General features: G+C 35.7%; 1 protein-coding gene across 2 annotated transcripts; it reads right to left on the bottom strand.

The window, feature by feature from the left end:
- Window positions 1-22,589: 22,589 nt before the first annotated feature.
- Window positions 22,590-27,642, bottom strand: LOC131052336 (uncharacterized). 2 transcript variants are annotated; one of them, XM_057986976.2, is made up of 4 exons: window positions 26,714-27,642; window positions 26,202-26,339; window positions 25,727-25,910; window positions 22,590-25,494 (listed from the first exon to the last, which is right to left on the bottom strand). In XM_057986976.2, exon 4 carries the CDS (start codon window positions 25,149-25,151, stop codon window positions 22,740-22,742), a length of 2,412 nt encoding a protein of 803 aa, XP_057842959.2. In that variant the 5' UTR covers window positions 25,152-25,494; window positions 25,727-25,910; window positions 26,202-26,339; window positions 26,714-27,642; the 3' UTR covers window positions 22,590-22,739. The 2 variants fall into 2 exon arrangements, with proteins under 2 accessions (XP_057842959.2, XP_057842958.2); XM_057986975.2 differs by lacking the exon at window positions 26,202-26,339.
- Between the last annotated feature and the right edge of the window lie 263 nt (window positions 27,643-27,905).

Below are 27,905 nucleotides of genomic sequence, written 5' to 3' on the forward strand. Positions count from 1 at the left end.
TTCAATAATAACCATTTATTATAATAATTTAGCATCAACTAGCTAGACACACATATGCATATCAAACACCTTGAATCCTAGTTAATGCTTCACAAAACCAAGGTAATGTTTGGAAATTATTTGGAAGGAAATTATAAAAATGAGGTAAAACATTAAATAATATGGTCAATTTATAGGCTCATCACCATGATCGATGAAAGACATTCAACTGTAGATCATATTTGACAAAGGCAACTGCGAGATCACTAAAATTGATTGACAGAAGTAGGTCGAGGAACATGACCATGTTTTCTAAACATAGAAAACATGTATTGGAAGCCGCGAGATTGAAGGTGGTTGATTGATCCATCGCAGGTGGTCAATCTTTGCAAGGAGATCTGATTGGATTCGATGTGTCTCATGATCAGTGGAAGAAACCCTAAGGCGCCAAGTTTGAATGTTGCTTTTGGTGGGAACGTTTGATCATAAATATGCAGGCCAAAGATAGAATTTGATGATGCCTCAAAGAGAGAAGCTTCCAAGTAATGCCAAAGGACAAGTAGAGAAGTAGATGAAGAGTGATATCTGCAAAGGATGATAGAGATCGAGTAGAAGGGAGATAACCTGCAATAGGTTTTAACAAAGGTTTAACCGGTAAGGTTAAAGCAACCAGCAAGTTGCTGAATGAGAGACTATTGGTGCATGGGAGAAGAAATCAGTCTAGTACTCAACAAGTATCAAAAGAGAGACCGAGTGTGAGAGAAACTAGGGTTGAAGAGTTCAATCAACAACAATGAGGTAACTGGTGGTGACCAAACCGACAGTGAAGAGTTGCAGAAGAGTGTAGAGTAGGCAAACAAAGAACCATCAGAAGATAGTACTGCTAGAGAGCAGTAGAGTAGTTAATGAGAAGAGAGAACCAACTGAATAGAACTGATAGACAAAGAACTGGGAGTGAACTAGATAGAAGATCCAGCAGAGAGATTTGCAGAAGTGTTACAAAATCCACTTGTAACAAGGTAATTAATTTGTAAATGATTATGTTTTGTATTCATTGATTTGTAGCTCGGTGCAAGGGTTGTAGCTCCTTGGGTTGGTGCCCTAAATCAGGGGTTGGTGCTCCTTGGGTTGGTGCCCTAAAATTAGGGGTTGATGCTCCTTGGGTTGGTGCCCTAAACATTGTAATCAGAGATTCATTGCGAGGCTGGATTGCAACAATAGACTCCAACAACATTTCTTATCGAGGTTTTTCCCATCTTGGGTTTTCCTTGTATAAGTTGGTGTTATGTGATGTCTCTTTATGTGTGAGTGCTTTTGAGTTAGTCTCCCCTCAAACCGACAAGTCTGCATTAAGTTACATCTGATAACCAATATACACACATAGAATAGTTAAAGGGAAAAGTTTGAGAACCACTGATTTACCGCCCTCTTAGTGGTGCATTGTGTCTAACAAGAAGTTATAGGTTATTTATTATCACCATGCTGAGAATTGAGTTTTAATTGAATAATATTGGAGATATCTCCCTTGAAGTGGAATAAGTTGTTACCTCCTCAAAGTGGCATATTATTATCATTTTTTTGTAACATATTTCATGTGTTTTTATTATTTAATAGGTTAATCCCATGCTGCATTAAATTGAAAAGAGTTAAAAAAAGGGGGAAGGTCCAAAAGAACCCCTAAGAAAGGAGTTGAAAACCTAGGAAGAATTTAAAAATAATTCAAGTTTGCCAAACTTGACATTGAAAAAAAAAAATGAAATCCCTTGTGATGTAGAATGGTATTAAATAAATCTTGTCCAGAGATTAGGGGGACACATGAACATGACAAACAAAGAAAGGGAGTGATCACCCTTGATTATAAAGCATACAATTACTATACAAGAAGTGCCCAGGATTTGGCCAAAGAAGAGCCAATGGGACAATGGTTTCTTCCTAGAAGAGCCTTGACTTGCTTTTGAATTAGAATTGTGTCATCTTCATAAGGCAACAACCAACAAGAGAATAGATATGATGAAGCCCAAAGAAGATTTACCACAAAAATAGAGGATGATAAAGACCATTGAAAGCCAAATTTGTTAAAACCCATGGGGATCAAGAACCAAAATAGAGAAGCATTGTCCACCAAGATCGAGGAAAAAGAAAAAGTTAATTCTTTTCTTAAACATAGCAAAGTAGAAACTACAAAAAAATCAACATATCAAGCTCAATCCATCGATGCAATGGCTCTCTTAGCACCACAAATTTTGCAAAACAAACATTATTACATAGATTAGTAAAACAAGAGGGATGAGACAAGTCCCATCTAAGAAGGAATGACAGCCTTGCAGAGAAAACTAGGATAGGATTGATAAAGAGATCAACTTGCTCCACCAATGCATGCTTTCTTCATTTATCACCAAACAACAAATTCGTTGCCCATGGTGGACATAATAGGGAGGGATAAAAATTATTCATATTTCATCTCCAATAATTTCTCTTTTTAACAAAGCATCAGTTGGATCGTTTATCTCTATATAGTAATGAGAGACTTCATATTGATCCAAATCCTCCATGAGTGATAAAACATGCTCTATTATATAATTGAGGTGCTAAATTTGAGTAGTGGAATGAGAGAGATCTTGGAAATCCACCATGGATTCTCCCTTAATGAATAGGTTTCTGACTTTATGTTTGACTGGCAATTGGATTCCCATGACGAGGGCATAGAATTCTATGGTGTTATTTGTGCTTGGAAAAAGTGTTATGCAAGAAGATTTGAAATTTCTACCTTTGTGGTCTTTGATAACTACCCCTAGCCCAGATATGTTTGGTTTTCTTTAAAGGCACCATCAAAATTTAGCTTGTACTATTGAATTGGAGGAGGGATCCAAATAGCTTGACTTTTGACTTCTTTTATGGAGGTTTGAAGAGAGCTTGACAAGGGAAAGGTGTCAATTTTTTTTTAAGTATTTAACATGTGGTTATCCCAAGATGTAAATATATTTTTCCTATTAGAGCTCTTGAATAAATGAGTCATTATTACTTCTAAATTGATTGTTCAATTTTTGAAATGACTTGATTTAGCTCACATTTACTTTTTTCAAAATTTTATTACTTTTTTCTAACCAAATAGTTTAGATAATGATTGATGGGCTCACTATCAAAAGGCATAATGTCCTAGAGTGAAATAGTCCTTTGCAACCATCTTTAACATTATAGAAACCCGATTTTAATTTTGACAAGATGATTTCATCATTAGAATTAGTGAAGAGAAGTTGTCTCTTTTTAAGTTATTTACTGAAAGAAATTGTCAAGTGCAAAGGGATAGGCAAAAAATCCAATGATTTTCAACAGATCTTAGGGGGAAGGGAATAATGTCCTAGAGTGAAATAGTCCTTTACTTTTTTTCCCCAAAGCCTTTTGAGGATAATTACTATTTGTTCCCAGTCCTTATTCCTAACTAGTGGATTGTGTCCACTCCATACGTCTTTCTAGAAGTTTTCTTTTTCACCATTATTTATCACCCATGATAGATGGGGTAGAATGATTTTATTGCAAGAAGAGATAAAGTTTTAAAAGGTTTATGAGTGTGAATATTCTTTCATTTTTCATTGAATCCAAGTATTGATGTCTCACTATTTTGCACCATAAAGTGTTTGGATGATGATAGACTTTTCAAAACGTTTTCACTCAAAGCAAGGTTTTGAAGTTTCAGACTATGAATGCCTGAATACCCATAAGTTTATGAGAGAAAAGATTTTACCATGCTAATAGGGGAATCCTCTCTTTGTTGGATACATTATTTGACAATAAAAAGGAGTGAATCTTGGAATACAATTTTTTTGAATCTTGTTGTGACATGCATAAGGCTGACATTAGATAAGTAGGAATGGAATTGAGTACTACTTACATCATTGTGATTTTCCTTGGAAGTGTAAGCCACTTGCTTTTCCAAGATGTGATTTTAATTTTGATAGCCTTGAGAAATACTTCCCATAATTTGATGTTTACCTTCCCTAAAAAAAGGGGATACCTAAGTATTCACATGGAAGGCTTTTGATTAGAAATCCCCAAAATTGAGAGAGTCTAGTTATAATCAGACTTGGATCATTTAAGAAAAAGATTTTGGATTTTTCTTTGTTGATGGACTATCCTAAAGATTCTAAATAAGGGAAGAGGATTTATTTTTATTTTTTGAGCCTCATCCATAGTGGCTTGGCCAAAAAGTAATGCATCGTCTGCAAAAAGGCAATGCATGAAGCTTTGAGGAATAGATGCAATGGATATACCTAACTATAATTTATTTTGGTTTACTTCTTGGTGCAGGAGCACCTCATGACTAAGATGATAAGAGAAATAAAGGCTAAAGGTCACACATGGGAATGTGACCTCCCAATCTATGTAATAGGCTAGTCTTGTTTGTTTGATGTTTGATTTGTTTGTAATAAACCCCACCTTGTTACCCAATGGCATGGATTTGGCAAATTGATAGCCACCATGGGCATATGGGCCTAGGGGTATTTGGTTGAGTATTTTTATAGGTTTTTATGTGTTGGACATGTCTTAGGAAGGCTTAGGAAATGTTGAAGTACCTCTAGGTAGGCGGATTTAACATATGTCAAAAGTTGCTCAAACTTGACAACTTTGTTGATAACTTTTAATGACAACTTTTGGTTGCAAATAGAAACTTCCTTCCAACGGTCACATCGGTTCAAAAGGTGGTTCATAACCATTGAGGAAGGTATAAAATTTCATCCCCAATCATCATTGGAGAGGAGAAAATGACTTTGTGAACTTTTGGCATCATTGAAGTAATATATTTATGAGAATTTCCTGCAATTCCGTTATTCTACACGGTGTACCATACTGTACGATCATTTTGGAGTTAGGAAACCAGTAGGATGTGTTAGAGTGGCAAATCACCTTTCAGATGCATCAAGTCTAAGGTCCTAATTCACCAAGACAAGGAAGAAATTGACAAATTTCTGGAAGTGTTCTGGATTTGACAGTTTTATCTAGGATTTTGCAAAGAAATGGCCTTACCTTGTCGATCCTTCCTTGGTGCTTCATGAATTTGGAGGGGATGCAAGTATTGCCAATATATTTTAGGATTTTAAAGGCCTTTTGTAGGTTAGGATGAGTTGGAGGCAAGGGTTTGATGACTCCATGTGGCCACCGTGCAAGCGTAAGCAAACAAGCCTCACATCAGGGGTTAAAGGTCTGATCATGGCCTAAAAATTAGGAATTGGTGTATTTTCAATGTCTTAAGAGTATTCCTTGAGTTTTTTTGGTGAGTTAAGGTCTGTGTCTACACACTCCTTTGTAAAATAGACCTAATGGGGCTATACCGGTCTCCTAACCAAAGTAGGGTTTGGATTCTTGTGTTCCCTACCGGTAAGAACCCTTAGGATATGTTTTGTAACTTCCAAAAGGGTATCCAAATCCAGAATTTTTTGTTTGGTCTTTTTGAGGAATAAAGAGTTAAGTGTGGAAAACCAGTCTGGCAGGGCTACTAGGTTTTGTAGGCCTTGTTGCAGCAGTTAACCAAACCGGTAGAGGGAACTTGAATTCAATGATTGAAGGAGGTCTCCCTAACCTAGGGGACTTCAAATCAAACCTTAAATAGCCATTTTTGCATTGAAGAAGGGACCAAATCATTGTTGACCATAGGGTCCTTGTACCGATCAGTGAAAGAGACCTTGTGCCAGTAGTCTTATGTTTGGAAGAAAGGGATGTGGGACTTCTCAAAATGATATTCCTTAACCCCTGGGAGTGTTGTGTGATTTATAGGGTCCTTGGTGTGTTCTTGGATTTGGGGAACCTATCCTATACCTATACCAAGACTCTGCATCACTTCTTTTATGGATCTACTAAACCCTTTTGTCATAAGAATATAGAGGAAAGGGGATAGAGAGTCCCCTTGTCAAATTTCTTGTGTAGAGGTGAAATAGCCACAGGGGGTTCCATTTACAAGGTTTGAGAGTTTTGTCCTTGAAATATATGAGAAGACCCATTTACACCAGCTGTGAGAGAAGCCAAATTGTGTGAGGATGTCCATCAAGAAAGTCTAGTTTACATTGTCATAGGCCTTCTATAAATCAATTTGGAGGATCATTGCCAATATTTTTTCCAAATTTATGGAGTGAAGAATTTTGTGTGCATGTATGGCCCCTTTTGAGGTTTCCCTACCTGGAACAATACTGCTCTACTCTTCAAAAATGATGATTGGTACTACTTTTCTAATCTAAACAAAATTGCTTTCATGAAGATCTTGTATAGAGTGATGCAAAGAGAAATCGATCCAAAATATGCAAAAGTTGTAGGGTCACTTTTCTTTGGAATGAATTCTATGTAAGTATTATTAAAATCCTATAAAATATTCTTGTTTCTTCTTGCTTCCTCTAGCACTAGAAATATGCTTTTACCTACAAAATGCAAACATTTTTGAAAGAAATGCATAGTGAAACCATTAGGCCGTGGACCCTTATTCAGAGCCATTGAAAAAACCACATTTTTAACCTCGTTTATGAAGGATTTTTTCATTAGTATATTGTTATGGTGTTCATCCACTAACTCTAGTATACAATGAACTGAAGGTAAAGAAGGGGCTTCCTGTGATTGGGGAGATGAGAGAAGGTTGCTAAAGAAATTAGTATCTAAATTGTTTATTTAATCAAATATTTGCAATAGGGAGCCATTTGCAGATTTTATAAATTATATTTTATTGCTTTGTCTACAAAATTTAGTGGATGCATGAAAAAACTTTGTGTTTTTATCACCATCAACTAACCAAGAATCTCTTGATTTTTGTTTCCAATACAACTCTTCTCTACAAAAAAATTCCTTCAGCTCTAACTTAAGCTCTTTTTCTTTATTGAACTAATTGGAGTCCTTTCCCTGAACAATTTTAGTCTTATATAATGCTGACAATTCTACTTTTACTCTCTCCTTTTCTAAAAAAATATTTTTGAAGGTTCTCTTGTTCCAAAATTTTATTTTCTCTTTAAGGAATTTCAATTTGTTGTGTAGTTGGAACATTCCGGATCCAAGAAAAAAAGTTGATGTTCACTACCAAAATTGAAGTGTTGGAATGAAGGAACTATCCATGAACCACATTGACTTAGATTTGAAAGGAGTATTTCTTGATGGCTTGATAGTGCAATCTGGAGTAAAACTAAAAAATGGTTGGATCCTATGGAGAGAATGATGGGCAAGGAGAAGTAATTAGGATAGAAGAGCTAGCTATCTGAAACCAAGAATCTATTTAATTTCTCAGCAGTTTGATGAAATCTTGTGTCTTGTTTGTCCAAGTGAATGAACCATTTTTGGGTATGCAATCAATTAAATTATTTTTGTGTATGAAGCTCTGAAGTCATCCATGATTTTTTTATGAGGAATCATGCCTCCTTATTTTTCACTATCATCAAGAAAAATATTAAAATCAACCCCTAATATGAAGAATTTGTTCCTTCATATGTAAATATTTTTTTGATAGTTGATACTAGAGGGCTTTTTTTTTTATGAGAACATGTAGGACCATATATGTTGAAAACCTAAAAAAGTTAAATTTGTCTATAACCATTTTGCAATGACTAAAATCCATTGAATTGTCGAAGAAATTTTATCTACTGAAAATACTCCTAGTTGCTACAAAATACAAAGACCCCCTGATGCACCACTAGAAAGAGTTGAGAAATGCTTCCATTTTGTCCATGATTTGAATAACCTGTGAGTCGAGGAATGATAATTTTTTTTTCTTGAAGATCAAGAACTATGTTAGGAGAAGAGTTGTCTGAATGATGCTTGATTAAGCATATTTTGTTAGCCACATTTAGGCCCCTAACATTCCAAGTTAAAAAACTTTCATTTTTCCTTGGGGGAGCATTCCACTCCCTACTCTTTAAGGTAGATTCCTAGGTCATTTGATTTCATGGTCGTCCTCTTTGATAGTGAAGGGAAATGGATCCCCTTAATAGGACTTTTTTGGTTTGCCTTGTTTAAGATTTACATGGAACAAATTTAGCCTAATTAATCAAGTTAATCTTGATGCGGGAAGATTTCCTTTGGGAAGAGTTTAGGCTCTAAGCTATAGTTTGTTGAATCTCAACTTCAATTTCCAAGTTGGTTTTTCTGCCTCTTCTTGATTTAATGGGGGTGACTTTTGATGTCCCATTTGTTTAGGTTATTGGAAGAAGGGGACTTTGATTTTCATTAGTTCCTTCCATACCAAAACCTTATCCTTCTAAGGCAACTCGGTCAACCATTTCCTCAAGAAGATAGTCTTGGGCCGAAGAGTAGCACTTGGTGACAAAATTAATTAGATCTATTTTTGGGCCTACTTGGTTGTCCAATGAACCTAAAAATTGGACATATCTAAAAATTTCTGATTTTGAAGGTTAGCTTCTTTTGTAGTCACAACAATGACCTTTTGTAGATTTGTAGTATTTGGATTTTTATCCTCCACATCTTGTTCCAGCTCAAGTTGAGCATGATAGTTGCATCTTTGAGAATTTTGTATCTTATTTTTGTCAACATATTGATATGATTTTGCCAATGATATCTGATTGAGTGATTGAGGTTGAGACCCTATCTCTTAGGCCTCATTATCCACTGGATGAGAGGATATATGGTTTTGAATGGGGGATACTACCTTTGTAGATTCAAAAATCAACCAATTATTCTCTTTGCTTTGTTGATATGTGTCTTTGTGTCTAACGGAGAAGTTTTAAACTTTATTATTAATGTTGACCTTTGTTGTTTCCTCTCTAAGGGGGGAAAAAGAAAAGGATGAATGTGGGATTAGTTTGGCAAATATAGATGAGCCTATTTCATGTTATTTTCTTCTCTTGTGCAAGTTATTTCATAACAATTGGTATCAAAGTATGATCTTGGCACTGTAAGGCAAGTCATTTTTTAAATTTTGGAGGTCATTTTGCACAGAGAACATATCTCTTAGAACTAGACAAAAAAAATTCTTTATTTTTGGAGAGTTTTTTGAGAATACAATGAAACATCTACAACTTTTTTAGAGAAATTGGAGTCAAATTAAGTGATCTATCAAAGAATTATGGTTTTTACCATTTTTTTTGGGAAGAACATATCTCTTATGGCTAAGTGATTTTTTCCTAATTTTAAAGGGTCTTTAAAGATAAATTTATACATTTGGAGTCCAAATTTTTGAGGAATTGGAGCAAAATTTAAGTGATTACAAAATTAGGGTTTCCAAACAATTCAATCTCAAGACTTCAAATCAACTATTTTCTTAGATATTTTTTTGGATAATTATGACCTAGGTATTGGTAAGTTATAGTATGTTTTTTAGTATTTGAATTGCATTTGCATGATTTATTACAAAAGTATTTTTTGAAACTTCTTCACAGTAAGAAGTAATAAAAAATAAGAAAAAGAACAAGAAAAGAAGTAGTAAACAAGAACACTAGAAATAAAAAGAACAAAAATTAGAAAAAAAAAAAGAACAAGAGCAAGACAAAGAACAAGAACAAAAATCAATAGTTGAAGAAGTAGAATAAGTAGAATAAGAAAGGAAACGAAGAAATAGAAAAAGACAAAGAAAAAGAAAATGAAAATGAAAATAAAAAAGAAGATAAAGATTAATATTTTTTGCAAAAGCATCCACAACTAATTAGCATTGATGGTGATGCTTTTTCAAAGAGGGGGAAATGTTATGCCTCTAATCCTATAGTGTATATTGGGTTATGAGTAGTTAGCTTACGACTACCTAGGCTCTTAATTAAGTCATATCATCATCATTATATTCTTCTTTAGTTAATGAGTTCAACCTAGATATTATAAGTTGTTTTCTAAGTTGGCCTAAGTGATATCCTAGGAATAAGTATGGTATATGTAGGAGGTATAGGCTAGTTATTAACATCATGTTGAGTATTGAGTTGTTATTAAAGACTATTTGAGGTATCCCTCTTGAATTAGCATATCATTATCAATTTTTATACCATATTTCATAGTATCTTCTTGTCTTGTGCAAGTTATTTCGTAACAGTTATGCTTGACCTTTTCATGCAAGTATTTGCTTATGATTGTATAGCCCATGCCTTGTGATACTTATAACATGCTTATGATCCTTACCTTCCTCTCGCTATACATTTATAATGGTTGTTCTATCTTCATACCTATTACCATTGTAATGCCATTATCTCATGATTAGTTTGATCTTATGATCTTATGCTTATTACTTATCTCATAGAGATATTATGTGTCCTTTCTTTGTCATATCATTCTTTTAGAGACATCTTACTAGATTGGGAGGTTAACATGCCATCCACATCATATATTAAGATGCTATTTCCTATCACATGTCTAGAGCTCTCCTTTTACATTAGGATCATTATTCCTTCCATTTCATGTTGTGATTATATGCTTGATCATATTATTATAAAAATATTTCCACATTGGTGAGATCCTATCTTCCCCATCCCATTTATTGCTTAAATATTTCATCATGTACCTAGAATTATCTTATCATTGGGTATATCATTATGTTCATGTTTTACCATGTACCTAGAGCAGATTTGGGGAATATACCTTCCCTTATGCAATATATGATTACATTTTTCTTATCCAACCATTAGGACTACTTTATTTCTCTCATTTGCCTATACTTGGGGATAATTTATTCTCCTTGATGATTATTTTTGGTTTGTATGCTTTCCATGCTTATCATTCAAGATGATTTACTTATTTGTCACGTGATGCATCTATAACACTTATTAATTACATGCTTACTTAAGATTGTATTTACTTGTCATGTACCATTTCTTCTCCCCTTTGATTCCTCATATACAATGGATTCAACCAATTGAAGGGTGAGGGATAATATACTAACTCTAGTGCTCCAATGTTGAGATTTCGGGTAATGAATTACGCTACACAAAGACTCATCATTGTTGTTAGATGGATCTTAACCCCATGACATGGTTGTGAAGTGGCATACCACTTTACTTTTACCATAGTAAGGAAATTTTTACAATACCATTTTGTGTATAGGAGGAACTCTCTCTCTCTCTCTCTCTCTCACACACACACACACACACACACACACACACATTTTCATAGATATTTGAATATACTTGAAGTTGTGTTTATTTTTTCTTGCATGAGAGAAGTGACTCATTACAATATTTTTTCTGTTTTTTATAGGTTCTTATGGAACATACATTTTGAGGAAGAACACATGAAGAAGTGAAGACACGTTCATTGCTTTACATACAGCCCATATCTTTTTATGTTTGGATACTTTTTCATGGTTGTGATTGATCATATAATTTTTTTAAATACACGTTCATGATAAATTCATCCACAACTGAAAGTGGGAACATAATGCAATGTTAAAATTTACATGCCTATTCCAATTCCTATTTAGTTTTAGGTCCATTTTCATGTAATTCCTTAATATAATTACATACTAATAAGTGCATGAGTTTTTGTTAAGTTCAACTTCTTCCTTGATCCTTATCCATCCTTGTTTACTCTAACTTGCACATATTTTCATATAGCCTTATCTAAGCCCCATTTGGACTTATCCCTACCCATTCATCTATCATTAACCAATATTTCCATACACCTAATTTATTTTCCTTGAGATTCTACATTCCCTCTCTTAGGCTATTCCTAAAGTGCTCAGGTTTGATCATGCATGTTCTAAAGAGCCTTAAATTTAAGTTTTAAAAATTTAATTTATTTAATCTTATCCTTTTTTATTAGCCATCTAGAGCTAACTTTGTACACAATTATGTGATTATTTATTATATCCTTGTATTTAATGATATTAATTTATTTATTCAAATACATCTATAAATATCTAAAAATCCTAAGAAAACAAAGGAGAATCATTATATAAATAGTTTCACTTAAAAGAACTATAATTTAGACCAAAGTAATTTAGGAGATCTATATGTGTGGGGGTTTTGTCTTTGATACCCATCCATGACTAGATGAAGAAGGTTTAACCTAAAAGAACATGACCCTTGTGATCCAATGATCTCCCCAATGTATTTTCAATACCACTAGTCCTTACACTTAAATATATATTAGAGCTTAAGGCGACATAGTTTTCAATACATAATAATCAACTAGATCAATCTTACAAGTCATGGGATAGTTTCACACAAGAGAGCACATATATAACCTATACATAATTTTGTGACTATTACAATTCCAATTTTTTTTTTTTTTTTTGAGTAATAGAGAATTGGTTCTAGACAACATGGACTATTATTCTTCATCATTGTTCCAAGAGCTAATTCCCCTAATCATCCTTATTTAATTTCCAAGCACTTATTTCATACTTATCATTCCTAGTTGCACCTTAATTAAATATAGGATGATTGTGTGATTTTTGGTTGTATATGGATAATCAACTTTGATGTGTAAAAGGGATTTTATTCCCTCACATAATTCTTGGGATAATTTTTGGTAAGTTGTAAGAATTTATCTTATAAGAAAGTTTGTACCATCACTACTCATGGGAAGTGTATAAGAGAATCGGTACCAATATTTATCATTGAAATGGGTAGAGTATGACATCTAAAGGGGAATAGAATAAAATAGTAAGATTTAAATGCTTAGTAACCCAAAGGTATTTTATGGGATAGTTGACCTAGTCATTTTATAACTCTACCATGCTAATCTTCTATTATTTATCTTGGCAATAAATTTCCTTATTTTCTCAAACTTCTTCTCTTTATTCTTTTATATACAAATCATTAATAATGTATCTACATATCAAGATCAAATGTCACTATAAAATCCACTCCAAAATAAAGTACTTCTTGGATTCATTTTCCTAGGATGAGTAAAACGTCCACATATCCTCTCTACCCAGTCTTCTTTCAATATTTACCATCTAATTATAATGTCACTATAAAATCCGCTCCAAAATAAAACACTTCTTTGATTCATTTTCCTAGGATGAGTAAAAGGTCCACATATCCTCTTCACTCAATCTTCTTTCAATATCTCCCATCTAATTATTTCATGTTGAATATACTATGAGTTAGTCTTCTTCAATTAGGTTATGAGTAGCTTTATTCTCCAATTGTTATTTCCCCTATATATGATTTTTTGTGGTGATCATATGTAGGATCAAATTCATTAATATAATATTTTATCTTTCTATCTCATATCTTTTCTTACATGGTCATATAAAATTGTCAATGATAAACATATTTATGTCTATTATTATTTGAAAAATAATTCAAGTTGATATTCTATTTTCTCATCCATTTATTATTTTCTTTCACCCAAGTCTTCTTTCTTTTGTTCAAAACTTCTTTGATGACAAGTTTAGGCCAGCTATTTTGCATCCATTTGTTAATTTTTTTTAATATCCTTGGAGGTGAAATGTTAGATCTGAACTCATGCACTATTTTCTTGGTGTGAAGGTACAACAAACATCATCTAAGGTATATTTATTTCCCAAGCCAATTATGTAGCTGATTTATTGAAGAAGTTTAGAATGGTGGCATGCAAAGCGCGTGGTTAGAAATTAACCGAGGAAGATGCATGAAAGATGTAAGTCCCAACCTTGATGCTACTTTGTAGAGAAGTTTGGTTGAGAGCCTCACATACCTCACAACCACTAGACCCAATATTGTGTATGCTGCTGCTACAAGAATTTTAATTTTGGCTTTCATTATTCTACCACTGAAAAGTTTGAGCGAGTTGGTTACATAGATTCCGATTGAGCTTGTTCAGTCTGGTTATGTCTTTTCTCTTGGTTCTAGAATTGTCTCTTGGAGTAGTAAAAGAACATGCAACCGTGGATCTTTTTTCAGCAAAACAGAATACATTGCAGCTATATCAACAAGTTCTCAAGCAGTATGGATTAGATGGATATTGGCAGATTTACATTTGGTTGAAAAACATCCAACCACCATTTATTATGATAATAGTAGTAGTACAACTATTTCCATGATAGAATCTTGTGTTTTATACTAAAACAAAACTCATAGAGATCTGACATCATTACATTTGTGACTTGGTTCAAGATGGGCAAGTGAAGTTACAGTTTTGTCCTTTATCTGAACAAGTTGCTAATATCTTTACCAAAGCTCTTCCAACAAAAACTTTTATTACCTTCAAAAATCAATTGTAACTCACCTCCATTGATCATTTAAGAGGAGATTGAAAATAGAAATGAATGATATGCTCCTGCACGAGATGAGATTGGATATCTATGTTTTTTTTAATTTTTAGTTTTTTAATAAAATAGCAGTTTACTGCTATGAAAATCTTTGATTTAGTTTTTGGTTTTTTTCCTATTCTTAGGATATAAGTAGTTTATAATTTATTGTAATTATTATTCAAGTTTTCAATGTAATGAGCTTTGCATATAGCTCAGTTTTGAGCCTATTTAGTTTTTAATTTTTTCTGTATATTATTGTAGCGTCCTAAAATTGCGACACTTGCAATTTCGACCGCATCTGGGTCTTCACGATGGCGACGCAACACTGAACCTGAATGGAGACCCCGAAACTTGCTCACGACACCAAAAACTGCATTTTTCCAGCACCCTGGCTTGATCCTCCTTGCACCCCGTTGTCCCGGGAGGTGGGACCAGAGCGCCCAGCGCCCTGGTCCTTCAGGACCAGGGTGCCCAGCGCCCTAGTCCCTGGCCCTATTTTGGGCCCGGTCTCCTATGGGACTTCGGGCCTTTTTGTTTGCAAATTGGAAAATAACATTTCCTGGTCGGCCTAAGGTCGGGAAAATCAGTCTTTTAACCCTAATTGGCAAGTATAAAAACTACTTTTCCTCTCCCATTTTGGAGGTCGAAAAAAGGAAGGACATATGTGTACAAGACGTGGAAACAATATTCAAACATTCAAGCATTCAAGCATTCAAGCATTCCTTCAAGCAATTGATCATTCTAAGTCTCCATTCAAGGCTAAGTGTTGCATTCAAGACAAGGATTCAACCATTGAAGAGGAGATCACATACTACAACATACAACATACAACAACATCTATACCTTCGCATATAAGGATACAAACATCCTTACAACAAGGTATTAGTACTTGTTTTACATTACATTTACAGCATTTCTCATTTCTTGGTTAATTCCAAAACCGGGGTTTGACCTAAGGGAAAACCCCTAATCCCTAAGCCCCCAATCGTCTTCGCTTTTCTATGTGTAGGTTGCAGGTACGCGGCTGAAATTGAAGATCTGGCATCCTTGTGCAGAGACGAACAGATCCCCCTTTGTTTCGCGGATTTTTCGGAGGACCGTGTGCACGCCAGGCACCATCGTCCCGTCAACTTTTGCTCAAATTTGCAGGACAGCGCCGTTTCGACATTTTACTACTAATTCCAGGTCCGCAGCTTCATATCATATTCCTATCTCTGTTTATAAGTGAATCTTTCCTACTTTGCATGCATTCCTAGTTCAATCTTTCTATCTACATTCTTTACAAAAGAGGGTATCCTTACTATCACAACCCTTGAAACTCATATAGAATCCAATCTTGCATTGCGTGGGATTGGATCTTGTGGGTTTCAACCCCTCTTTTGAATGTAAAGTCCCTCTTAAGTGAAAACCATCAACCCTAGTGACTCTCCCTTCTCTCTCCTCGGAGTTGGGGAGGGGAGAATGACTAGGGTTCAATTTTTCCGCTTTACATTTTGGTGAACCCGAAGTGAACATCCTTTCTGATTATTCATAGTTAGATCTGAAAATTGGATTCCTTGATTACATTTCCATGTTTGATCTTTTGCAAAATTTTAGAGGTTAATTGCATAAAAACCCTAAATTTTCTTTTTAAGTAATTAAACTTGTGAAATGTTTAATTGTTAAATGCTTGTTCCAGATCTGCCCTTCTATTACAAATTGTCAATTCATATTTGTGCTTTAATTCTGAAAATTAAGTGGTTAAGTGTCAAAACCCTAATTTTTGAAACCCTCTTGATTCAACCTTTGTCCGACAATTTCACTGATCAAAACATTTCCAAATCAGCTGTAACTTTGGATTCTGCAATAAAATCATAATATCTTTCATCCCTGAAAATTTGGAAAAAAGTTGCGAGGACCGTGTGCACTCCAAGCGCCATCGTCCCCGACATTTTTTCCGAAATTTCGGGAGCTAGATCTTACTATATTTTTCTGCTAAAATCCAGAATTTTGGCCGATTTTATCAATTATAACACCTTCAAAATTACAGTCAAAGTTGGTCTAGCGATTGCTTGGATTGAGGCTTCTAATCATTCAAAAATTGTTGAAATTAAAATTCATATCAAAATTGTGTTTCTTACTGTCCTAAATCTGAAAAGTGTGTTAGCATTCATTCGAAATTTCAATGCTTTGTTCAAATTTTTGCAATTTGTGACTTTTGAAATTAAGTGCTTAATTACAACAACTTTGATTTCCGCTTTCAAAATTAAATTTTGCATGAAATTGAGTCAACTTTCAAATTTCAAAACTTGCATTGCTTTTGGTATTCCCTCTAAAATCATAAAATTCAAAATTTCAAGTTCCCTCTCTTTTTCAAAATTCAAATTTTGCATTTTTCGACAATCTTGGTAGGGTTCAAGTTTGAGATTGCAACTTTAATTTGGCCTATCTATAGATCGTAAAATCACTCAATTTTTTCAGGTTAGCTGTAAAATCATCATAACTTTCATCCCTGTAAATTTCGAAAAAAGTTGCGAGGACCGTGTGCACCCCGAGCGCCACGGTCCCGGACATTTTTTCCGAAATTTCGGGAGATTGTCCTAATTGTATTTAACAGCTTAAATCTAGGAGATTGGCTGATTTTATTGAAATTTGCTACCTCTAAAATTCAAAATCTTCTCTCTCTAGTGCATGAGTTTTACAACAATAAGCCCTACCTACGCTATTCCCGTTAGACGAAGCCTTAGAATTAAGTCCTTCCAAGGTTTAATTACTGAGGAGATGGAACCTAATTTGAATGGTCTTTTTAACGAGGACATGGGTAATTCCTCTAATCCTCTTAATGATGAAGAAGCTCTCCATGAGGTTTATGTAGAACAACTTTCAAAATTGGATAACCAATTTGACGATTTTCGACAGTGGATGTCTCAAGAATACCCTGATAGTCAAGCTCTTCCTTTAATTGAGGGTCTAAAACGTATGCTTCAAAGTGATAAGAATGGAATTGATATTTTGTGTGGTATTGCACACATTGTGGATTCGAATGTGATGCCTATGAAGAGTTGTGCTGAAACCTTAGGTTATACACAACCTCCTACTCAAGACAATCGTTCTATTCCTTTGACGACTCCTATTGCTAGTATAGCTACTTTTACATCAAACATAATGACTACTTCAATACAAGACATTCCGCCTATGATCACCAGTCATGGGGGCAATCCCTCTTCTTCAATCAACCCTCTTCCTTCATTCAATCCAACTTCTTCATTCATTCCTTCAGTGAGTGTTCCTCTTATATCTCCACAAATGAACATGACACAAGGGGGCAATTTGTTTTCCATTCCTCCTTGTAGTGTTCCTCCTGTCCAATCATCTCCTATGACTAACTATCATAGTGTCCCACCACCTTACTCTCTACCTTCTTTCAATAACATAACACCTCCATCACAATCTAACACGTCTAATATGAACTCTTCGACTGAAGCGACCATTAACAATCTTGCACAAACTGTCTCTTCTTTACAGCAACAAATTGCCTCTATGAATCAATCCAAGTTTAGTGTGCCCACATTTGATGTTGCGAGCCCACTTTCTCTTGATATTGTTCGAGCTATCCCCCCTAAACATGTTGAAATTCCGCATTTGGAGCTTTATAATGGTAAGGGTGATCCTCTAACACATGTTAAGACCTTTCAAACAATATGTACTGATTTTGCTTATGACCAAAGGTTGCTTGCAAAACTGTTTACTAGAACATTAAGAGACAAAGCCCTACAATGGTATTGCTCGTTGCCTTCCTATTCTATTACTTCTTTCGAACAACTTGCAAATGCTTTCATTCAACAATTTCAAAACAATATAAGTCCTAAAGTTACTTTGATTGATTTAATGCATTGTAAACAAGGTGTTAAAGAAAAAGTGACTGATTTCATTGGTAGATATAAGCATTTGTATGCTCAAATTTCTTTTCCAGTGCCTGACAATGATATTCAAAGAATCTTTATTTCTAATTTACAAAAAGACATTAGAGAAAAACTCCTGTTTTCTGAGTTTACTTCTTTCCAACAGTTGTGCGCAACTCTTCACAATTATCAACTGACTGTGAGTCAAATGGAACAATCACATCCTATGGCTCCGAGTGATAAGGGTGATAGTAGTCAACAACCATTTGGGAAGTTTAAACTGAACAGAGAGTCCATTAAATTCAATGAAAACATCATCAACAACAATGTGAATGCAGCATCAGGTGTGTCTCCTATTTCTAAGTTTTTCAAGAAAGAAAGAAAGTTTACTCCTTTGAATGAATCATTGCATAGTATTATGAACAAGTTATTGGAACAAAATGTGCTTACTCTTCTTCCTATAAGGCAAATTGATCCTGCAAAGATTAATTCACCCTATTTTGATAACAAATCTTTTTGTCAATTTCATCGTCAACCTGGGCATGATACTGAAAAATGTTTTGCTTTAAAGGGGAAAATTCAAGATTTGATTGATAATAATACTATCTCTGTTTCTGGTGTGAATGATAAAGGCAACAAATCTGTAGCTCTTCCTAACCAAAATCTTCAGATTTTTACTGATCCATTGCCTTCTCATACCTCTAATGCGATTGATACTACTGATTCCTCTGTCTCACCTGATGATCTCGTGTCTATGACTCCGAATGTGATTAATTTTGTGGAGCAACAGAAAATCCCTAAAGAACCTTCCATCACATTTGATTCCAGTGAAACTATCAGGGCACCTGATGGTCCTTTATATATAGTTGCAAAAGTCAAGAACACACCTTGCCGTGGAGTGCTTATTGATCCTTCTTGTATGGTTAATGTCATTACTGAAGAATTTCTTTTTACTTTGCAATTGAATCAAGTGATCTATGACAAAACAAATGTGGTTGTGAAATTATTTGATGCATTTTCTTCTCCTGCAATTGGTTCTATTACATTACCTATTGAGGTCCATAACAAAACCCTTGATGTGGACTTTGCTATTATTCCATCTTCCGAACAATTTCGTGTGAAGCTTGGCTATCCTTGGCTATCTTCCATGAAAGCTATTGCTTCTCCTATTCACAAGTGTTTGAAATTTCCCCATAATGGTGAAGTTGTTACTGTCAATCATAGTCTCTTTAAACCAGCTGAAAGAACTTCTAGCGTTCCTATTGATTATTTTTGGCCTAAACAATTCCAATCTCTTCCTCCGCGAAGTGATCATCTTTTCAAATCTTATCAAAAGTGGAAAAAAGATATGATCCTATCTCTAAGTGAACCTAGAACACCCAAACTTGACATTCCTATCATTCTTGAGAAGGAAGTTCTTCCTTTGAAAGATAAAACTAATGTCTTTCCTCAAGAAGATTCCCAACCCATTCCTATGGATGTGACTATGCCTATATCTAATAAACTTCCTAAAAGTAGACCTATCCCTCCTCGTCATGATGGACTTGGTCTCCTTCCTAAACCAAATATTCCTCCCTTATATGGAGCAATTCCTCCTCCTCCCTCTTATGGAGAGAAGAGAGCTTCCTCTTCTCCTATTATTCAACCTAAGAGACCACAACCTAAACACCCAAGTGATAAGGATGAGAACATTCCTCCTCCTCAATCTTCTCAACTTCCTACTAAGACTAGACGAAATCGTTCTGCACGTGAACGCCGACGAAAGCGTCGTCTTAGAGCTCAGGCAGCTGCTTCTCAAACTTTGCAATCCCCAAAAACACCTTCAACAAGCATTATTCCATTTTCTCCTCAGCCGACGATTGAGCCGAAATCTCCTAAACATAAGATGCATGATGGTTTTGATCCTGTGCGAGTTAAAGATCCTATTTTTATAAATCTTGATGATGATATAGATGAAAATGTTATTCATGATGCAAATGTTACTCCTGTTCATTCTGATAGTGAATATGAACTTGTTGATGTTGACAACCATTTATCTAACGAATTTTCTAAAGCACTTATCCTAGCTCCTAGACAAGAACACCGCGGCTTGGGATATGAACATAGCCCTTGTTTGGATCTTGTGATAGCTCCATCTGCTGTGTTGGATGTTCCTCCTCTAGCGTGTTCCCTACCTTCCCGAAACATTGATCAGCAAGATCGGGGGGTAGATGGCGTGCTAGACTAGTTTCATTAGCATAGCAGATTCTCTCCCCCTCTCTTTTGTTACTTCTTCTATGTGTTATTCTCATTCTTCTATTTGTTGTCCTTAGTGTTGTCTACTTGAGGACGATGCAAAACATTGAGATCTCTTGGTCTCTCTCATGTTGACTCAAAAGACACATGTGTTCCCTTCTTCTAGGTGACCTTCCTTGATTGGGGAATGAAGAACAATTATGCATACATACATATGATATACATGAATTATCATACAGCATACTGACCCCGAGGAAAGCGAAGTCACCTCGTGCTTTGTGTTTTGTGTCTATTATCCTTGGGCTTATCTCACACTTGGGGGCTAAATCCTTGTGATAACGTGCTCCTTTCTCATTTCTTATATGTATCACTACCTTAAAGCAATCACCCCCGGTGAGGTGTGTGCAATCGCTTTAACGTAGGGGGGCATACATCCCGTTCATATCTTTTCAAGATACTTGAAAATTTCTTGGCAAATTTAGCCTTGCCTTGAAAATTTTTGATATCTTTCTTGCATGACTCATAGTGAGGGAACCTTACTACTGACAGTCATGGTTCTCCCTCGTGATCTTCCCTTTTACTTTGTCAATCGAAGTCGTAAGATCCTTAGTCCACTGGGGGCTTGGTGTATCTTGCCTCCTTGACGTGGTGAAAGTTTTTCAATGTTGTTTCCTTGTACTTTACCGGAAGTATGAGCGTACGCTTATACTCCCGCTAAAGTGGGGGCTAAATGTAGCATCCTAAAATTGCTACACTTGCAATTTCGACCGCATTTGGGTCTTCACGATGGCGACGCAACACTGAACTTGAATGGAGACCCCGAAACTTGCTCACGACACCAAAAACTGCATTTTTCCAGCACCCTGGCCTGATCCTCCTTGCACCCCGTTGTCCCGGGAGGTGGGACCAGAGTGCCCAGCGCCCTGGTCCCTGGCCCTATTTTGGGCCCGGTCTCCTATGGGACTTCGGGCCTTTTTGTTTGCAAATTGGAAAATAACATTTCTTGGTCGGCCTAAGGTCGGGAAAATCAGTCTTTTAACCCTAATTGGCAAGTATAAAAACTACTTTTCCTCTCCCATTTTGGAGGTCGAAAACAGGAAGGACATATGTGTACAAGACGTGGAAACAATATTCAAACATTCAAGCATTCCTTCAAGCAATTGATCATTCTAAGTCTCCATTCAAGGCTAAGTGTTGCATTCAAGACAAGGATTCAACCATTGAAGAGGAGATCACATACTACAACATACAACATACAACATACAACAACATCTATACCTTCGCATATAAGGATACAAACATCCTTACAACAAGGTATTAGTACTTGTTTTACATTACATTTACAGCATTTCTCATTTCTTGGTTAATTCCAAAACCGGGGTTTGACCTAAGGGCAAACCCCTAATCCCTAACCCCCCAATCATCTTCGCTTTTCTGTGTGTAGGTTGCAGGTACACGACTGAAATTGAAGATCTGGAATCCTTGTGCAAAGACGAACAGATCCCCCTTCGTTTCGCGGATTTTTCGGAGGACCGTGTGCACGCCGGGCGCCATCGTCCCGTCAACTTTTGCTCAAATTTGCAGGACAGCGCCGTTTCGACATTTTACTGCTAATTCCAGGTCCGCAGCTTCATATCATATTCCTATCTCTGTTTATAAGTGAATCTTTCCTACTTTGCATGCATTCCTAGTTCAATCTTTCTATCTACATTCTTTACAAAAGAGGGTATCCTTGCTATCACAACCCTTGAAACTCATATAGAATCCAATCTTGCATTGCGTGGGATTGGATCTTGTGGGTTTCAACCCTTCTTTTGAATGTAAAGTCCCTCTTAAGTGAAAACCATCAACCCTAGTGACTCTCCCTTCTCTCTCCTCGGAGTTGGGAAGGGGAGAACGACTAGGGTTCGATTTTTCTGCTTTACAATTATTAGTACTCTTTAAATTCTCATTCTCCTTCATGCCAACCTAACCTATGGTGGAATTATCATTGGGTTTCTCCTAACCTTAGCAGTGGAAGGATTAGAAGATTAAATGATAGTTGAGATTGGATGACGGTATTATGAGAGAACACTATGAAGCAATTCAATCACTGAAGCATCACCATTTGTAACAGATAGTTCCTAAAAATATCATTGGAGTCTTCCCATTGTTCCTTTTTGATGTTTTAGACCCATACAACCAGTTGTTATCACCGTGGCCTATAGCTAAAGCAGTAAATGTCAGTTCAGAACGGAAAAATTGCAGCAAGAAGATAGACCCAGGTGAAAGCATGCCTAAATCAAATAGACTACCCTTCGTAAGCATTGCACAATTATACCCAGCAACCATAGCAAACAAAAAAATCCGCATAATAACATTAAACATGTGCAGCAGCCTCTTATTGTCCCAAAGCAAGATAGATACATAAGTTATATACTCTAACTATAATTGCACTGTAGTTGCTTTGTAATGAAAATCTTACACAATTATGCTAATATCAGAATTCAAGATGCTGTATCCTTCTACAGGCTGACCTCTTGGCTTTCAACCTCTGGAATGCTCGCTGCTTTTTTTGGAACCTCTATCACATGGCCATTTCTCTCATATGCCAGCCTAAAAATCTGTTTCTCTATCTCTTTCAACAACTGCTCTGATACCATAAGTTGCTTACATAACTCTTGGTCATAAGTCTCACTGATTAATCTTTCATTTTGCACATCTTCGCTTACTATTCCTAGCTCCTTAACTGTCATCTCCAACCCCCGCACAGTTTCATGGCCAAGGAGAAGATCTTCTGATAAATTAGGCCTTAACATCTGCAAATCATTGAGTGATCTGTAAACTTGTATGACTTTATTTGCAAGGGAATTGATCTGGGAACCCAGAACTTTTTTCCCCTGTTCAATGAAAGACAAACCATCTTCTAAGTTTTGGCTCACACAAGATTTATTGGAAATTTGAATTGTAATGTCCTTACTGTGTGACACCTCAGCCTGATTGCAAAATTGCATGTCAGATGTACTTTTCATACTTCTAATACTAGTCTCTCTGAGTGATTCCTGGTCTTCTGACTTGCTGCTTCTGTCCTGTAAAAGTGACAATTGCCTGTCATTGCTAGTAATCCTCTTTTTAGCACCTCCATATTCCTTGCACATGCTCTGAATCTCAACTCCCAAAAACTGATTGTTTTGCTTAAGCTTTTGCAGACAGTTGTTCATGAACAGGGTTCCCTTCGCTTTGTCGTGAGCCACTTCTTTTATGGTGTTGCTCAGTTGTGAACATGCATTGCCCATGTTTATAATTTGCTCATCTACAGAAGAAATCTTATTTTTCAGTACTAAATTTTCGCTTTGCAAGTTGCCTCCATTGAGTTTCTTCCCAATTTCATTACCTGTTCTTCCCCTTTTAAGTAAACTATTTTCTTTATACAGATATGATAACTCAGTCTGCAACTTTGCAACTTCTTCCTTGAGATCTTGGCATTCTTTATCTCTTCTACTACTCTCTGCCTTTAAGCATGTGATCTCCTCCTTAAAATGTACCAGCATTTGCTCAAGTAAAGCAATTTCACCAATGAAACTTCTCTGCTTATTTGGTTTTGTTGGGTCTTGTTTTGTGACGGACTCTGTCTTGTCTTTGAAGTACTTGCATTTTTCCTGCAGAATATGCAGTTGTTCTTTACCCCAACTGAGCTCATTCCTAAGAGCCCTCCTTTCTGAGTCCACAATACGGATTGACTTTTCCTGTTTCTGAATAGCTAAATTTAGATTTGCTGTATCCTTCTTGAGTATGCTGTTATGTTCTTGTAGCTCTTTCAGTTTCCTTTTAAGGGTGCGACAAGCTTCTGTTGACTTTAGTAATTGTTCTGCCAACAGTTTGTCGCGGTTCTGGAGCAAAGTGATTGTTCCTTGCATCTGTGTGGTTTTGGATTTTTGCTCTCTAGCAAAAGATAATAACTTATTTGACAGTGTCTTGTTTTGCTCTTTCAGGTCATTCAGATGTTCTTCCATATCAGCCAATATCCTGGCTTTCAGTGCCAACTCTGCTGTCATGACTTCTTTCTCCTTTCCTAAACTGGAAAACATAATTTGAAGGTTCTTAAGCTCAGTGGCCTTGGCTGAAATTTGCTTTCTTAGTTTCTGATTTTCTTTTTTGGTATGTGCAAGTTCTGCCTCTGAAGCCCCTGAACTTTTATTGATCCTATCACGCTCTTCAGACCATTTTTCCTGTTTTCTTACTAAGCTAGCGTTCTGGCACTGAGACTCCTGAAGTGCTAGTTGAAGAATCTCGATTTGTTTCTTTAGATCCTGAACCAACTCTGGCTTAGCTTGCACTTCCTGCTGCAAGGTCATTTCCTCTTCCATTGAATCAGACTTGTAAGCAAGTTGATTTCTGCTGTTGTCTTTCTCAATCAAATAATTATAGGATTCGTTTTCAAGGCTCTCTGACTGTTGCTGCATGACATAATTTCCTTCTTGCAAGTTGCTACATTCTAAAGGACATTCTTTCTGAAAATTTCTCTCCTTTAGCAAGTCCAAAGCAGCAGGATTCATCTCCTGCTGCTCTGCCTGCTCTGCTGATTTGTTTTTTATTGTATCGAACTCAAGTGTTTGAACACCAACTGTTCCAGTATCTTTGATTATGTTCACCGTTGTTTGGGAACCTTCTATATCCCCTGCGATCTTTTGGCATTTTTCCATCTGTGCCTGTAATTGTTTTGTCAGTTTAATCTTTTCTTTCTGTAATGGATCAGTACTTTGATGAGGCTCCAATATATACTGAGAGATTGGATCAATATGGGATCCTGCATCACTGTTTCTAGCTTTTAAACTCAAATTTTGTTTTCCCAAGTTCAAGCTTTGATCTGATCCACTAAAACTCCCTTTTTGAAGGATCTCATTCACTTCTTCTGGTTTGAGAGAATCCATCTGCATTTCTCCTAGTTAGTTACTGGAGCTTATAATTTTTTTTTTTCGTTTCTCAGAATTGGTACTTATTCTTTCATTATCCTATTTCAATATCTGGAGCTCAGGTTTCAGTTTCATAAATTTCTTGAATTTTGTATCTAAACTAGTGGTGCAAGACATATCATCAGTCATCCCCCAATATTCATCTTTGATACTCAGACATTAGTTAGAATTATCCGTGCTGCTTAATTCAAGGGATGCATCCAACCGATTTGGCTTGTCATTCATTTGAAATTGTCCGCCTTTTTGAGAATTGGAAGATAATCCATGTAGCTTGAAGGAGGCTTTTGTTTGATCTCTTCATCCATTCCTACAGATAAATACTATTTTAGCCTCAAAATCTATAACTTCCATAACAAACACAAGAAATACTACTGTTCAATTCCTGTTATAATCTACACACTCAATAGTTGTTCTTCAATTCATAAAAAAAATGAATTCAAAATCAAATGAGTATGGCAACATGAACTTGACAATTCCTGGCTACTAAAAGTTACTCTAGAAGTAGTAAGAAATAACCAGAGGCAACCATGAAAGTCTACCTTCCATATTTTCAACAAACAAGTTGAAATCCATGGGATTAATATGAGTCCTCCATGACTAGGAATCAGAACTGCTGCCTCTTGTCTTCTTCATTGAGTATATAATGATGTCAACCAAAATGTTGCTGTTGCAGGTATTAGAATTGCACTGATCGAAAGGGGCAATAAAACCTATTATATATACCTGGTTCAAAACAAAGCTAAACATAGATTAGAAACCCAAACACAAAAATATTTCAAATTCAGCGCAAAACTTCCAAGCAATAACTAGAAAACAATCCTGGAAAAAAATCAAATTACTGGCTCATTTTCATCAACACAAACACAGATCAATACAAATTCTGAATTTGAAATAACTATAAAACAATCTTAGAGAAGTACCCAATTACTGGCCCATTTTCATCATCAAAAACACAGATCAATACAAATTCTGAGTTTATTGAACTGAGAGGCATCAAAAGACATTAGAACGAACCATAGAGCATATGTTATGATCACAAATTCAAACTTGCAGCAGTTCACTGGAAACTCACAGCTGCAGTTCAATAAAAATACTAAACTTTGGGCATGTAGACTGCAAAATGACTCCTGCAAAATGGAAGACATACAAACACTACCACAAATCCAATGACTCAGATTAGGTGGTCGTAGAATTTTATATATTACTCATAATTCCAGGACATAACCTACAGTATAGTGGTTAGCCAGTGTTCTAGTAATTTCAACATAAATTCATAGTTAGGTAGAGAAAAGAACTAATCTTTCTTAATGTCACCAAATTCAACACAATCTATCCATATACACAAAATTCCACAACTGCTTCCACCATAAAAAGAATTGAAATGAAATGAATAAGATTGATGAAACTGAAAACAAAATCTAGAGCGGCCTAAATCAGAGAAACCAAAAGTCTCAACTCAGTACAAAGAAGCAATCCATTCATCTTAATAGCCTTACAGAAATTCAGCTGGAAAGTAGATCAGATACCTTAGGTTTTAATGAGCTTTGACATATCAGTCAGTTTGCAGTATTCTCATCTCATCGCTGGCATGGTTCCATTGAATTCCAGAGCTATGAAAAGATGAACTCAATTTTAAAGTGTCCCTTATCTACGGGTAGTTGTGTAAGTCAATCTCTCGTGAGCTGTCTATACTTTAAATTGCCGTCATCATCACGTCCTCCATATTTATAGAAAAGTAAAGCACTTAAAAAGCAAATCAATCCTTTTTAGATGGAAAATATTTCATTTACAAAGTCGTTTTAGCAATCCAATACAGTCTGAAACTTCTTCGGCTAAGAGTCAAGAATCAAGGGTATCCATTTGGGATACAATCCTAGCCTTATCTTTTATGGTGTGAAGATTTGATCCCTAGTGGACTCATTAAGAACCTTTCAACTTCACCAGCAGATCAAGGGCCCAGTAACGGAATGTCATTTTATTAAGAGTTAAAATTCAATTGATCGAGCACAATTGATTAAGATGATGGTATATTTCTCACCACAATTCAAACTCTTTATGTGAAAACCAGATCGTATTTCAAATGACTCTTGTGAAATAGACATCCCTTAATCTTTCACTCTCAGTGGAATAAATATCAGCATAATCATTTTCTACTCCAAATCTGAAAACAAACTGATAAATGATATAAAATCTTTCATTAAATAATATCATTTATTTTAACTTTGACCTTTGATGTTTTCCTCACAAGCCCGTCGTTGTTGCCTTTTCTTGTGCACCTCTACTTTATCTTTGTCTTGGTTTTCAAACGTTCCACAAGTTTTCAGTATTCAATCACAGCAATGTGAGGCTCCCAAGGTGAGTTTGACTCTGACTCCCAAAGTAGATGAGCAATTGCTTTCAAGATATTACTGTAAAGCCACCCAATTAGTTGTGCATGTTGCAGAAACACTTTTTCATAGTTTAAGGTATCATGGGAAACAGGAAGGATTTAGCCTGGGTTTGGTATTCCTCTCCGCTTTTAGGTTGAAAAAGCTTTACTGGTTCTCTTTGTGTCTTGTCATTCATTGAATGGAGTCCTGGTTCTCTTTGTGTCTTGTCATTCATTGAATGGAGTGCTTTAATTAAGCCAAGTAAAATATGTGGATATAGAAGACAAAGTGCATGATCATGGTGCCGGAAACCAAGTAAAATACCTGGATATAGAAGACAAACGTGGAT

Source organism: Cryptomeria japonica, chromosome 2 (assembly GCF_030272615.1).
Source record: "Cryptomeria japonica chromosome 2, Sugi_1.0, whole genome shotgun sequence".
In the NCBI taxonomy this organism is placed as follows: domain Eukaryota; kingdom Viridiplantae; phylum Streptophyta; class Pinopsida; order Cupressales; family Cupressaceae; genus Cryptomeria; species Cryptomeria japonica.